The sequence below is a fragment of the Neomonachus schauinslandi genome, chromosome 8 (genome assembly GCF_002201575.2).
Source record: "Neomonachus schauinslandi chromosome 8, ASM220157v2, whole genome shotgun sequence".
Taxonomy (NCBI): Eukaryota; Metazoa; Chordata; class Mammalia; order Carnivora; family Phocidae; genus Neomonachus; species Neomonachus schauinslandi.
Window position 1 is genome coordinate 36,295,515 of NC_058410.1, and position 14,010 is coordinate 36,309,524.

Genomic DNA, 14,010 nt, shown 5'->3' on the forward strand with positions numbered 1-14,010 from the left:
CCACCTGCCTCAGGCTAATTGTTTTCTTATTAAGTATGCATCTGTGTTAATTTTCTGGATTTAGTAATTCTGGCATACGGGTTATGTATGGCTTTTAAAAGAAAAGCTAGCTTATTACCTGTGCAAGGAGGGGAACTGTTTGAAAACCTTTGCAGAATTTTAACAAAAATGGGAGAGAGTAACACATGTGATCTCAGATGTCCATAGGGCTCTCTTCTCTTTCCCTTTTCCAGTGGCTTGGCTAAGAGCTCATTCAGCTGATGTGAGTGTGGCAGGACAGCAAAGCATCCTGCATGACAAATTTTAAACATATGTTTTGTCCTGAAGAAAGTTTTTAAAATTGTAAATTCCTCAGAACTTTTTCATTGCCTTGTCATTCTGGAACAATCCAAAATGCTGATTGTTTAACCTCATGCTTACATAGAACCTGAATCTCAGCCTCGTTTGTTCACATGTACTTTCAGATACTATAGTAGTTTATTAGTGGCTAATAACTTTGTCATCTCCTTAGCACTGAACTCTTGTCTAATTTGGTCTTTGAATTTAGAATTGGGATGAAAGTATACATAATAGGTGATTACCAAATTTCTAGAATTGGACTTCTAAACTTGAGGTCAGCAAACCTAGGAGGCTTCAGCAGTGCCCTCGAGTTTTTGTGGTACTCTTCTGCGGCACAGACAAGGGAACATGAAGAGAGGAGAGAAAAGAAGGGAGAGTTAGTAGTGGAAGGGGGATAGGAATGGGAAAGGAGAGAAAAAATGGAATTAATATAAGGATACGTGAAGTATTTGTTATAAGATTTACTTAGAAAAATAAGCATATCAAAGATGTCTAACGAGGCAAAAATATTAGTTATATGTATATTTCATTTTGTAATGATTTAAAGATACGCAGATAATAGATCTGATGGCATCTATACTAATTGCCCTTGTGTTGTTGGATATTGGAGAGGTAATATATGAGGACAGAATAGTCTCCTTACAAGAGAGGAGATATAATAATGATTGAAATAATAATGATTAAAAATGCTAATGATTTTGAAAGCCTTATTCCTTATTTTCTAGCTTAGCTTTTTCTTTTCCCTAAACAGAATATTGTAGAAAACAGGCAAATTTAATTTTTGAAAATAGCCATCAAAGTCCTTACCAAGTTTTTTTTGGCACTTTTTTTTAATGTTGAAGTCATGGTAAATATGGAAAAGATCAGGACCTCAGTTGAATTTTCCACTGAGTTTCTATTCTGTATCTGACATCTCCAGGGGCACAACATGCATAGAGAATATCCAGGCAAAAGCTTGGATGTATTGCCTTTGGCTCTGACTATATATACACCTTTCAGTTTTGTGAACTGCCCTGATAAGTGATCTTGAGAGCGCATTTTCCCTAGACTAGAAGCAGGCCTAAGGAACCCTGAGCCCTACTATTTGATCTTCTTCAAATGGGACAGGATAAAGGCAGCCCCAGGTTGCTTTTACCACATAAGCCTCTTAGAGAGACAGACACAGACAGAAAGAAGGGAGAACAAAACTAAGAAAATCCAAAATAGCAGAAGTTCCAGGGCAGATAGTTTCACTTTGTTGCCTAGCACACAAAGCTACACACTGAATTACTTGTTTTTGGCTCAAAACCAGTATCCTCCTTTGGAAGGTGAAGAAGAGAAGGTGAGGCAAAGTAGGTCAAATCTCAGGTTTCCTCTTTAAGTTTGCCACTAACAGTTACTAGGTATTAACCTCAGTATCTACCACTGGGTAAATTGCCTCTCATCCAGAGAAAGTTAGAGAATATAACAGGCTAGACCTGACCTAAGATTCCTCTTGTGAGAGAAATCTTATATTAAAGAACAAAGAATATTACTAAGCAGATCCTTGTAAAATATCTATTGCCAACTACACATATTATAGATAGGTAGGGTGATGTCTTATTATTTATTACTTCATTTCTTAAAAAGTATTAATATTTTTATTAATGAAACAGTAGAGATTGTGTTGTATGCAAACCCATTTTGTAAACATGAAAAGAAAATCATAACCTTGCACATTTGTAGCTACATATCCTGGACTTGCATTTCATTGAAACCCAACAGTGAAATAATTTTTCCTATTTTGCAAACAGAGATCTTACATTTAGTTTAGAAAATGATGGGTAGGTACTGTAGTCCCTACACAGTAATAACCACATTAGGGGTCATTTAGTTCCACAAATATTAAGTGTGACACTGTGTGCTAAAGGCTGTGAATAAGATGCAGTCCTGCCCTTAAGAATTTTTTAATATACTGGAGGCAGGAGCTTCATGTCTAATTCTCTATTATCTAGTTTCTGGTTGTACATTGATTTTTAAGAAATATCACTACCTTTAATAAGGACCTTTAACAGTTGTCAGACCTGCCAGACTATATGGCCACTGTGTTCTTTAGTATCTTTACGGCTGTGTGTTTTTTATTTAATATCTTCTATGTAAAGAAATAGAGTATTTAAGAAACTAGTTTTGAAATTGGCCATTTAGAAGATTGAGAGAGATTACTGGTAAAGGCAGAGACAGCCCCCAAAGTTTGGAACTATATCCTTCAGTTTAAAAAAAAAGTTCATTGAGAAATGTACCATACATACATATAGTGAAAAATGCATAAGAAGAATTTAAAGAACAACAACAGAAAATACCTGTGTATCCCTTACCTAGGTTAAGAAAAACACACCCACATTCTGAAACCTAACTTTTTTAGTATGTGTTAGGTGACTCAGGCAATAGCTTTCTTCATTTTTAATATCTTCATTTATTTTCATTCTGGCCAACTGTAATACAACCTGAATTTCAAATCAGGAAATAAAAAAGTATTATTATACTTTATGGAAGTAGCATATGAACAATAATGTATAATTATAACCATCTCATAAATATTTTGATTTAATCAGATAGCCTATGTACAAAAATGTTCTTGTCCGTTCAGAAGGCTCATGGTTTTAGCTATGGAGTTACATGAAATAATGTCTAAAGTTTTAAAGGTTTTTATAAATTGATAATTTATTTAAAAATAAATATGTATTTATTTGGAGAAAAAGAGTGAGAACTTTGAGAGCATTTTGTTTTAAAATTTGACAAAAGGTAACCTTTAATTGTAAAAAGGAAATGTGGACCTTATTTTTTTTTTCCTAGATTTGTTTCATGGAGGGGAGTGGAACTATACAATTTTTATGCTAATAGATGAGCAGTAACATAATCTTTTGGAGAAATGATACTCTGAAAATATATGAGTATTTTAAGGGCGGCTCCCTCTGCCAGTATTTTGGCCACAAGGCACTACAAAGAAAAGCAAATCTGAGTTTATGTTTTCTTTTGGTTACTCTCCAGGAGACCTAGAATATTGCCTGATTTTTGTTGTGTTTCTGCTTAGAATTTTTTTACACTTATCATGCCATGAATTCATAGGGAATAGGTTCCAATAGCTCAGGTTCCTGTCCATTGGTTCTTACAAAATGTGCTTTTCTGGGTGGAGCAGGCTGATGCTTCAATTGAACCCAAATACCTTTCTCTTTGGCTTCCTTCTTTTTCTGATCATTTTCCTTCACACGCTTCAAGAAGCTATTTTGGCTCTTCGAATGCTTAATATGCTCAATACATGAATTCTCTTGGCAAGAATGTTGCCCTTATTTGTTTACAGCAATGCCAACAGCATTCTGGGTAATACTGTCAACTCTTCCAGTTTTGCCATGGTAACATCTGTGGGGGCTTTCCTTTTTGAACAGTTCCCATCCCCTTGATGTTTACAATATCACCTTTCTTATAGATTTGTATGTATGTGGCCAAAGGAACAACTCCATGTTTTCTAAAAGGCTAGAGAACATAACAGTGGGTGTCTTTCCTTTTTCCCTTTGTGTTGATCATTTTGGCGAATTACTGGAAGATGGCTGTTCCCATCACAACTAATTTTGAATGGTACATTTTGGTATATTTCGGTATTTTTCCCATGGACTTTGACTCCTGAACTTGGGTCTAGGGATGGTGAAAGGGAGTGAAAAAGAACAGTGGTTGATTTGCATGGTGGTGGAGCATAATGGTCAAGAAAGAATTCTTGAGCCTTGTATGGTGCAACTTAGTTTATTTAACTAGCACAGTCTCAGGACCCTTGGGCGGAAAGAGCTACACTTTTGCTGTATGAAGTTGGTGGTTATATGCTTAGTGCTCAAGAGGGAGGAGACATGCGGAGTGGGCATATTAGATCATAAATGTTTTCTTTGAATTTCCACTGGTAGTCATGAAACTACTGTTGCAAGATTTCTCTGGTGTTTGTCATTCAGTTCAGTATTAACTATCAGTGAGAGATACAGGCAGTCCTGAGACCCTGTAAGAATGTAGCAACCAGTGCAGATTTGATCCTTGTCACAACTATGAAGGCTATAGGTCAACTTTCTGGGCTAAAGATGAACATTTTTCTGCTTCTATCCCTCATCAGTTGGGGATGAGAAAATTATTCACATGGCTGAAGCTTATGAACATAAATACATCTTGTTGTGAAGATATTGGTTATGTTAAATTTGTTTCAAGCCCCATTGCTTGTCATTCTCAATAACTCCTGAGATTTTTAGTGTAGGCTTCTTTTGCCAGCTCAAGAGATCTTGAGGCAACTTGATATTTACATATGGGTGATAATCTAGGAAACCTCCAAAATCCTTGTGTTTTTTCATAACCACTTCATACTTAGTAATAACATTTTATTTTTTAAGTTTTTCTCCCCACTCCCACTTCCCATATACCTAAATTTTCTACCTTTTTTACTTTATTTCCCCTTCAATTTCATGCTCATCATGAGAAGCCACCTTATTTTAAATTTTTTCAATCCTTTTGAAAATAGGTACATAGATTTGTACTTCTATGGGTGTACATTTGAGGTATATGATTAGGAATGTGAAATACCTAAAAATAAATTGAAATATCTTGAAATTAATTGAAATATTTAACATTATAGTTCTATGTATTTGAGATCAAGAATGCTTTCAACAAAAGGATTTGTCCTTGTCCAGAACAGTTTTGCTTTCAGTTAAAGGGTTATTAGTTTATTTGACCAGAATAGTTCATATTCTAGTGATGCTAGATAACTAATGACCATAATATAGAGGCACTTTCTTTCCATAGAACTTTTACTCTCCTTCAGCAAAGCAGGGAACTATGCCTTTGAATTGGGCTTAAGTTTTGAGAACTGGGGCTATACAAGGTAAAGAAATAAGGTAGATATGGGGAATAACATGCAGTAATATTTGCAGGAAAATTATTTATTTCAAATGAATCATTGTTTACAGCAATGCCAATAGCATGTGGTAATAACTGTCAACATTTAGAGATTGCCTCATTTTCTTCAGTTTTACAGTATCCTGTAATTTTCCTCTCTGCCCAATAATTTTATGTAGTACCAATAAAGTACCTTTTATTGCACTAATACAGGAAGTGGGAACATCTATAATATAAATTTCTTCTGCATTTATTGTGTGTCATTATACATTTCTGTGTTATAATTGGATTGTTTTGCTCATTTTGAAATTTATTTTAAAAATCTTGCAATGTCTCTTGAGTTAACTGAAAATGTCCTGTAATGTTACAGAATTATGTTTGGTAAGCATTCCTTCTAGCTTTCAAGATCTTCAAGAGGCTTTAGATACCTTAAAACCAGTTAATACCATAGAATCTATCATCTTAATTATATCATTTCCTAATCTGATAGGACTGGCGGTGGGATGGGAGAATGGTATACAGGTAAGCATATTACATGAGTTTTGGAAAAGGAGTATAAAATTGGCAAGGTAAAGATATTAAAGGTGATTTTAAGTACTTAGATATTTTATTTTGCAACTAGTAACATTTGACTACTTTGCTTGGGTTGCTTATTAGGTCTCTTTATCACCTTGACCCATGAGTATACTATGCATATTACTCAGAGTCCATAAGTGGGTCCCTTGTGCTTTTATTACTTTTTTTTTTTTAAGATTTTATTTATTTATTTGACAGAGAGAGACACAATGAGAGAGGAAACACAAGCAGGGGGAGTGGGAGAGGGAGAAGCAGGCTTCCACCCAGCAGGGAACCTGATGCGGGGCTCGATCCCAGGACCCTGGGATCATGACCTGAGCCGAAGGCAGATGCTTAACGACTGAGCCACCCAGGCGCCCCTTATTACTCTTTACTTACAGATTAATATCAATAACTATAGCCACAGGCAAATAGTGACATTTTGGAGAGGGAGGAAAGGAGCATGGATGTGTCTGGGTTTTTTTGAGAGAGAGGAGGAGAAAGAAAGAGAATGAGCGAGGGAGTGGGGGGAGGGGCAGAGGGATAGAATCTTTCAAGCAGACTCCCTGCTCCCAACCTAGGACTCAGTCCCACAGTCCATGAGATCATGAGATCATGAGATCATGACCTGAGCCTAAACCAAGAGTCTGAAGCTTAATTGACTGAGCCACACAGGCGCCCCGGACATGTTCTGTTCTAAATAAACACTGGTCTGCTTACTTCCATGCATGTGAGCACTTTGCATCCTTTCTACTTATCCTGCATATTTTCTTTTTGATTTCTAGTCAGTTTTATTCCAGAATGGGGAGACAATGCCTAGATCTGTAGCCTAAACTACAATAAGTAGAGCCTCTTTCCCTGGTCCTCTTTTCCCATAAGTTTAAGGAATGAATTGATAAGAACCTAAAAGAATTTACTCTGGATAGAATCCTTGAAATCTTAACCCTGTTAGGAATAACCCCAGTAGTTGTTAGAAATAATTCTGAAAGCTGTTACATGGACGGATGAATGTCCAAGTTGAATATTGATGAGAGATTCTAAGAACAAATTTTACTAAGTTCCAGAGTGCCAAGCTCCACCTCTAGGTTAAGTAACTTCTGGGTTCAAAGAACTTGTTATAGTTAAGGTGTTCTTAATGTCTTTTAGGGAGTGCGTCAGAGGGCTTCTTACTTAGATTGCCAGTGGTCCAAGATCTCAGCTTTTGTGTTCAGACACTTGAAAGCTTTCCTGTAAATTTTCTTTAAAATACTCAGGGAAAGCAGAAGTGGATTGTATGTGTTGTGAGATGGTGATTAGATGAAACAAGTTTTCAAAAATGTTGATAATTTTCAAGCTCTCAGATGAAAATTCTCTATACTATTCTCTCTACTTTTGTGAATGTTGGAAAATAAAAAGTGAGCTGGGGGTGTCTGGGTGGCTCAGTCGATTAAGCGTCTGACTCTTGATTTCAGATCAAGTCATGATCTTAGGCTCTTGGGATCGAGCCCTGCATTGGGCTCCATGCTCAGCACAGAGTCTGCTTGAGAGTCTCTCTCTCCCTCTCCTTTTGCCCCTCCCCCACCACTCAGGCTCTCTCTGTCTTTCAAATAAATAAATGAATAAAATCTTTAAAAAATAAAAAAAAAAGAATGAGCTGAAGGAAATATGAGAAAAATGTTAACATTTACTAAAAATGAGGAATGGGTATTTGTTATATTATTTTTTCTATTTTTTAAAAAATAATCTTGGAACACTTCAGAATTAAACTTAAAAAAAAAAATTGCCTCTCCATCCATGAGTATTAAAATACAAGAGACTGTTTTCTGATAAACTAAGCAGTTTGTTGGCCTTGATATATAATAGTTAGTGCCCTTCCAGTAGGAAAGAAAGATGGTTAACTGTTAAGAACGTAAGGAGTTTGATAGTAAGAATACAGTTATGGCAGTTGAAAGCCACAGCACTTATGATAGCAAGTTAGGGCCCCTTTTTTCTTGGGAAAATAGCATTAAGGTCTTATTCTTGGATATTATTTTCAAAGACAGCAAGCACCTCACTCACTACCATTCTTTTTTGTTAAACCCTCTACCATGTATCACAGTGCATTAGGTCATACTGTATCTAATATGAATTACATTTTATTTAGTTTTTTTAGATGAGATTTAAGGAACATCTTGGTCTCCTCCATATTGTATTCAAAATCACCTTAATGAAGAAATTTTGAAATACTGTTCCCAAGTTCTTAAAGTATATCTGTTTAGGAGATTGCATTCCAATGTGTAATATTTTTAGATACTTACACAGTTACAAGTACTCTGTTGAGACACTTTAACAAAAATGTCCTTTTGAAGGTGAAACAATTTAAAGTGGAAGGGAGATCATATTGTAATCTTTTTTAGATGACCTGTTCTCCATCTGCTTCTGATACCATTTTATACTCACATATTAGAGATGGCATTCCATTTGGCAACCTGATGATTTATTTTCTTCATTAAGCATCTAAGTACCTTGTTTGTGTTGAGCACTATACCAGGCCATAGTGACAGAGCGTAAGTACCTCAGAGAACTGTTCTCAGGAAGCTTCCTGTCTGGTGAGGAAGACAAATGAAAATACAATAAAAATGATGTGTAAAATGTGTTAAAATGTAATCATATAATATATTGCGATGGGATAAATAAAAGGAATAATTTGCTTAGGAAATCACTTATAGGAGGAAATTTAGGAATTTAGATTTTAAAGATGATTAGGTACTTACCAGGTCAGTGAGGAAGGAAAGACATTATATGGGGATGTAATAATATAAAATAGCAAGGTAAATTTGTGGAATTCTAGTTGTTTGGTGTCCATATAGACTGTGTGTAGAGATGTTATGAGAGACCCAAGATATCAATAAGGGCCCAATCAAAGTGAGCTTTGGACTTGATCCTTTTGTTAGTAGAAAGCTACTGAAAAAAACTTGCATTTGGAATAACTTGATTGGATTACAGAGATAGCTCTGATTTTAAGGAGTAGTGTGAAACTAATTGGTGACATGTATGTTATGTAATGAGGTTTGAACTATGGTTGGTAGTAGAAAGAATAAGGATGGGAAAGATAAGAAAGAAGCAAGACATTTTACAGGTAGGTTGCATATGAGAGATGAAGGAGGGGAAGGGGATTTGGTTTTCTGTGGCCTACAGGGTTGATGATATCATAGATAGTTAAGGGAAGGAATAAAGAAGGAGCAACAGGTTTTAGGAGAGTATGACTTCAGGTTTAAGCAATGATTTTGAGAAGCCTGTGGTATATCTATAGGTAAGGAATAAGGAATTAGATTTCTGTTTGAGTTAGGAGTACACAGGTATAAGGTTTCTGTTGGAGATGGAAATATGGGATTTGTTGTTTTATGGGTTTTAATAAAAGCTACAGGCAAACAAAAGAACTCCAACAAATCAATCATAAAAAGGCAAATAGTAGAAAAAATGGGCAAAAAGCTTTAACAGGCACTTTAGAAAATACATGCAAATAACCAATAAGCATATGAAAATGGAGCTTGACTTCATTAGAGGTCATAGAAATGCAAAGTGGAACCACAATGACATACCACTCTTTAGATTGCCTAAAATGAAAAGAAAGTAGAAAAAGATGTTAGCAGGTGATGGCAAGATTGTGAAACAACTAGAACATTCACTGGCTGTGGAAATACCAGTTTATATTGGTACAACCATTTTGGAAAACTCTTTGGTATCTTTCCAAGTTGAACAAATGAACAGATGCAGTAATGGGAATCCGGCTGTGGTGTGTGTGTGTGTGTGTGTGTGTGTGTGAGAGAGAGAGAGAGAGGGAGAGAGGAAAGGAGGGTGTGGGGGAGAGAGAGACAGGTGAATATTGATATGTAGAGTTTGCTGATACTCCCACCATGCTTAATTTCAAGCCACCAATGGTTTGAAAAACCAACTTGCAAAATTCTTCAATGTTTAACAATCAGTATGTCAGCTGCAGCCCAACCAAATAATTCCATTCTTAGATCTAGCCAACAGAAATACATCTGTCTATTACAATAAATTTGGCATATTCATATAATAAAATACAACAATGGGAGGAATAGACTATTTAGACTGTAATTATACATAATAACCATAATGGATGTCACAAACAGTTGAAACCAGGCACAGAAGAATATGTACTATTCAATTTGTATAAAATTCAAAAACAAACTAATCTAGGATATTAGAAGTCAGAGTAGTTATTATCCTTATTTGGACTTGTGACTGAGAGAGGACACAACAGACCTTTGAGCTTCATGGTTTTTTTGTTTTGTTTTCACGTTCTGTTTCTTGATCTGGGTGTTACTGACTTGAGTGTATGTACCTTGTGAAATTCATTGAGCTATAACTTATGATTTGTATACTGTTTTGAATGTATGTTTTATGTCAACAAAAATGCTTACAGAGGGCAAAAACCCTTATGGGCAGAGATGAGATTATCCGGGATGTATATATAAAGTGAGAAGAGGTGACAAAATCCTGGGGAACACAAGAAACCATGCACACATTCCTGCTTCTTTCCTCATATTCCTCAGGGTTTCCTATCAGAGCATTGCATAAGGTAAGAATAATGCTGAGAATGAAATTTCTCTTAGAGAGTAGGATTGCTCCTGTAGCATTCCTGCATAGAGACGGTTTCCAAGGGGACATTGGACTCAATTTATTCTTAGATTTTGCAACAGTTAAAGAGTTGGAGGAAGAAGAGCTACTATCATGAGAAAGACTTGCCAGGAGGCAGGAGATGGTGCTAAATACAGCAACATTTTTCTAAACCTTTCCCATGTATTGGATCCCAGTAAATGCACTGTAACTACATCATCATCTCTCAGTGATATACTGAAATGGTATACTTTGTGAATTATTTGGTTTGAGAAGGAGGGAAAAGGGAAGGATTTCCATACCGACCGTCTCCTCAGAGTGCTTTTAGAAGTGGGGAGGTAGTCCCAATTAAACAGAAAAGTCTGTAAACATGTAATATTAGAAAAGTGTTCATCTGGACTACTGCATATTTCTCTCTGTTTTCCAGAAATGGCAAAAAATCTTTTGACGACATCATCTTTGTCTGTAAGGACAAAATTACTACATCAAACAGGAGCGTCACTTTATAATACATCTCATGGCTTTCATGAGGAAGAAGTAAAAAAAAAACTTCAGCAGTTTCCTGGTGGATCCATTGACCTTCAGAAGGAAGACAGTGGCATTGGCATTCTTACTCTGAACAATCCAAGTAAAATGAATGCCTTCTCAGGTATAGAGATCTTTCTTTGCTAAAGAATGACACTAAATCTAAGCTGCTATCACATGATTTTTATCTCTGGTGACAAAATTCTTGAAAGTTGTGGTACTCTTAGAACACACATACTCACACAGAATACCCAAAACCATCACTTGAACCAGGAACATTTTTTACTAATTGTATTTTAATCTTTTTATTTTTTTAAGATTTTATTTATTTATTTAATTGACAGAGAGAGAGACAGCGAGAGAGGGAACACAAGCAGGGGGAGTGGGAGAGGGAGAAGCGGGCTTCCCGCTGATCAGGGAGCCCGATGTGGGGCTCGATCCCGGGACCCTGGGATCATGACCTGAGCCGAAGGCAGTCGCTTAACCAACTGAGCCACCCAGGTGCTCCTTGATTTTTTTTTAAATCTATAAATATGGATGTTGATAGAAAGGAAACTTTCAAATTAACCTTATTTTTTCCATTGACATTTACTGTTTAATGACTTCATTTGTTTAAGTTTAGCTAATGTCACTGGGAGACAAGGGGAAGGAGCTTTCAAAGATTTTTGAAAACTAAAGAGAAAAACCTATAAATGAAAAAAGAAATTACTTAGTTAAATTTTTTTTTCTGTGACTTGAAATAAGACTCATTTTAACCATGTAATTCCAATAATTGGTGAAAACACTGTGCTTGTCTATGTGTTGCCTCTTTCCTGACACTTAGATACTGGTAAATACCTTCTATTTGCTAGGTAGCATTCTTGGGCATGTATAAATTTCATATTTAAGGAACCCAAAAGCCCAGGACATGTGGTACTTTGTAATTTTGTGCCAAAGTTCAGATTTGAATTACACTACTATGATGTTATGGAAGAGCTAATAACACTGCTGACTGTCTAACACTCCTGCATATTTCAGGGTGATTTTGGCAATTTCTGTTTGTCAGTGATGTACCTCCTGGGTAGTTGATAATATTATGCAAGAGCTAAAGAGTAACCTTGCTGACTACCCAGTCAGGATGACTCTGACAATTTCCGTTTGTCAGTTATGTACTTCATGGGGGGTAAATTATATTTTGTAATATTTGAAATACTGGGCTCAAAAATGTCTCAGTAAATTTTCATACCCATAGACAAAATTCAATAGACTTAAACTTTGTAAATTATCAGTGGTGGGTCGTTAAAACACAAGATAACTTTTCTTTCCTCTCAGCATAATTCAGAGATGTCTCTCTCTCTCCATTAGTGTTACCCAATAGAAGTATAATGCAAACACAAATGTGACCCACATATGTAAATTAAAATTTTCTAGTAACCATATTTTTAAAAGTAAAATAAAAAAAAGTAAAAGGGAGCAGTTGAAATTAATTTTAATATACTTTATTTAACCCAGTATATTAAAAAATATTTCAACATTGACTCATATGAAAAATTATTTATAGGGTATTTTCCTTTTTTTCATACGAAATCTTTGAAATCTGGTGTGTATTTTACACTTAACTGCACATCTTAGTTTGGACTAGCCACATTTCAAGTGTTCAAAAGCTAGATGTAGATGGTGGCTACTTTACTGGACAGTGCATCTCCATACCTTCAATTGGTTCAGAGAATAAAAGCCAATTTTAATATTAGCCTAGGGTAAGTAAAATTAGAAAAGTAATACTGCTCTCAAAAATTAGACTAGATTAATAGTTTTGATTTATTCCTGAATAGCTATAAATAATTTACATTAGTAAAGATTATTATTCAAATGGAAACAAATATTAATTTCATGGCTAATATTTAAAACAAATATGAGCAGAGATGCTTTGATTTGGGTAATGGTGTTTGATTGAGTTAGTCTGGGAGAAGATGAGTGAGCCCCACACACCAGGCAACCCCACGGCCCTGGTTTGAAAATTACCCAACCAGTTACTCCTTTAAGGTTCCTTCCAACTCTTACACTTAGTTTACAAAGTCAAAAAGATGAGTTCAAGATTAACTACTGGTATAGATGTCTCATACTCAAAACCAGCATTACTTTTTTAGAAGCTTAAGTATTAGGGATGACTGAAGGTCCATATTTCCTTATACAGATTTATTCTTAGCCTAAATGAATGTTTTTGTTTGTTTGTTTTTTGTAAAAAGCTACTAGACTGTATAATCTTTGGAGAGCAAGAACTATATTTCTAAAACACCTAAGACATCCTTGGGTAGGGCTACTATTTTAATTAGGTCATAATTAGCAATTAGAAAGGATAGCTGCATTAGTTACTTGTGAATCAATAACACTAACATTTATTGTGGAACCACTTCATTATTGGTTACTTCAGAAAATGGCAAGAAGAATAATAGTTCTTGACATCATGGGGTTTATATTCCAAAGTAGTGTACATAGTTTAATGGGGCTTATATAGTAAGTTTTGGAACCTCGTGGTACAGATTCTTTGCCGGCTTTAATCCTCTGTCATGATCTTTATATTGGCTTCTAAAGCATTTTCTTAAGCAGAGGAAAGAGTAAACTTAATCATTGATAGCATTATGAACTTTATGAACTTGGGAGATCACCACTGATAAGAATTATAGTCTCTGCTGTTTCCATTTTAAATTTGTCTGTTATAAAGAAGCTCTAATAGAATTTTGGAATGATACTAAGGTAAAAATTTAATCTATAAATCATAGAATTGATAGTTGGTAAGTATCTTATTAGCAGTCTATGAAGTACTTTCATAGTATGCCTTGGGTTAGAGCATAGTTTGTCAACTGTGGAACAAGATGATATGTACTATCCCTTTCCTGAACGAACATCCTATTATAATAGTTCTCATGTGAGTGAAGTAGGAATCTTACCTTTGTTTTGTGTACCATATACCCAATAGATTGTTAAGATCTCAGTCTCATGGGGCAGTACTATATTTGAGTTAGGAATACAGGCATAACTCTTGTTATGAGCTTGTTGATTTTATAATCCTTGTTGAGCTTGTTGACGAAGACAATGTGTACTACTGTGAAGTCAGGTCTATATTTGACT

At 35.4% G+C, this 14,010-nt stretch overlaps 1 protein-coding gene and 1 pseudogene across 2 annotated transcripts in view; one reads left to right on the plus strand and one right to left on the minus strand.

Moving 5' to 3' along the window:
- Positions 1 to 14,010, plus strand: part of ECHDC1 (ethylmalonyl-CoA decarboxylase 1) — a 55,067-nt gene that overhangs the window by 1,569 nt on the left and 39,488 nt on the right. For both annotated transcript variants that reach the window (XM_021693663.1, XM_021693664.1), the window contains exon 2: positions 10,805 to 11,026. In XM_021693663.1, the coding sequence (XP_021549338.1) occupies positions 10,805 to 11,026 (222 nt within the window). The remainder of the gene's footprint in view (positions 1 to 10,804; positions 11,027 to 14,010) is intronic.
- Positions 3,405 to 3,882, minus strand: LOC110583665 (annotated as a pseudogene).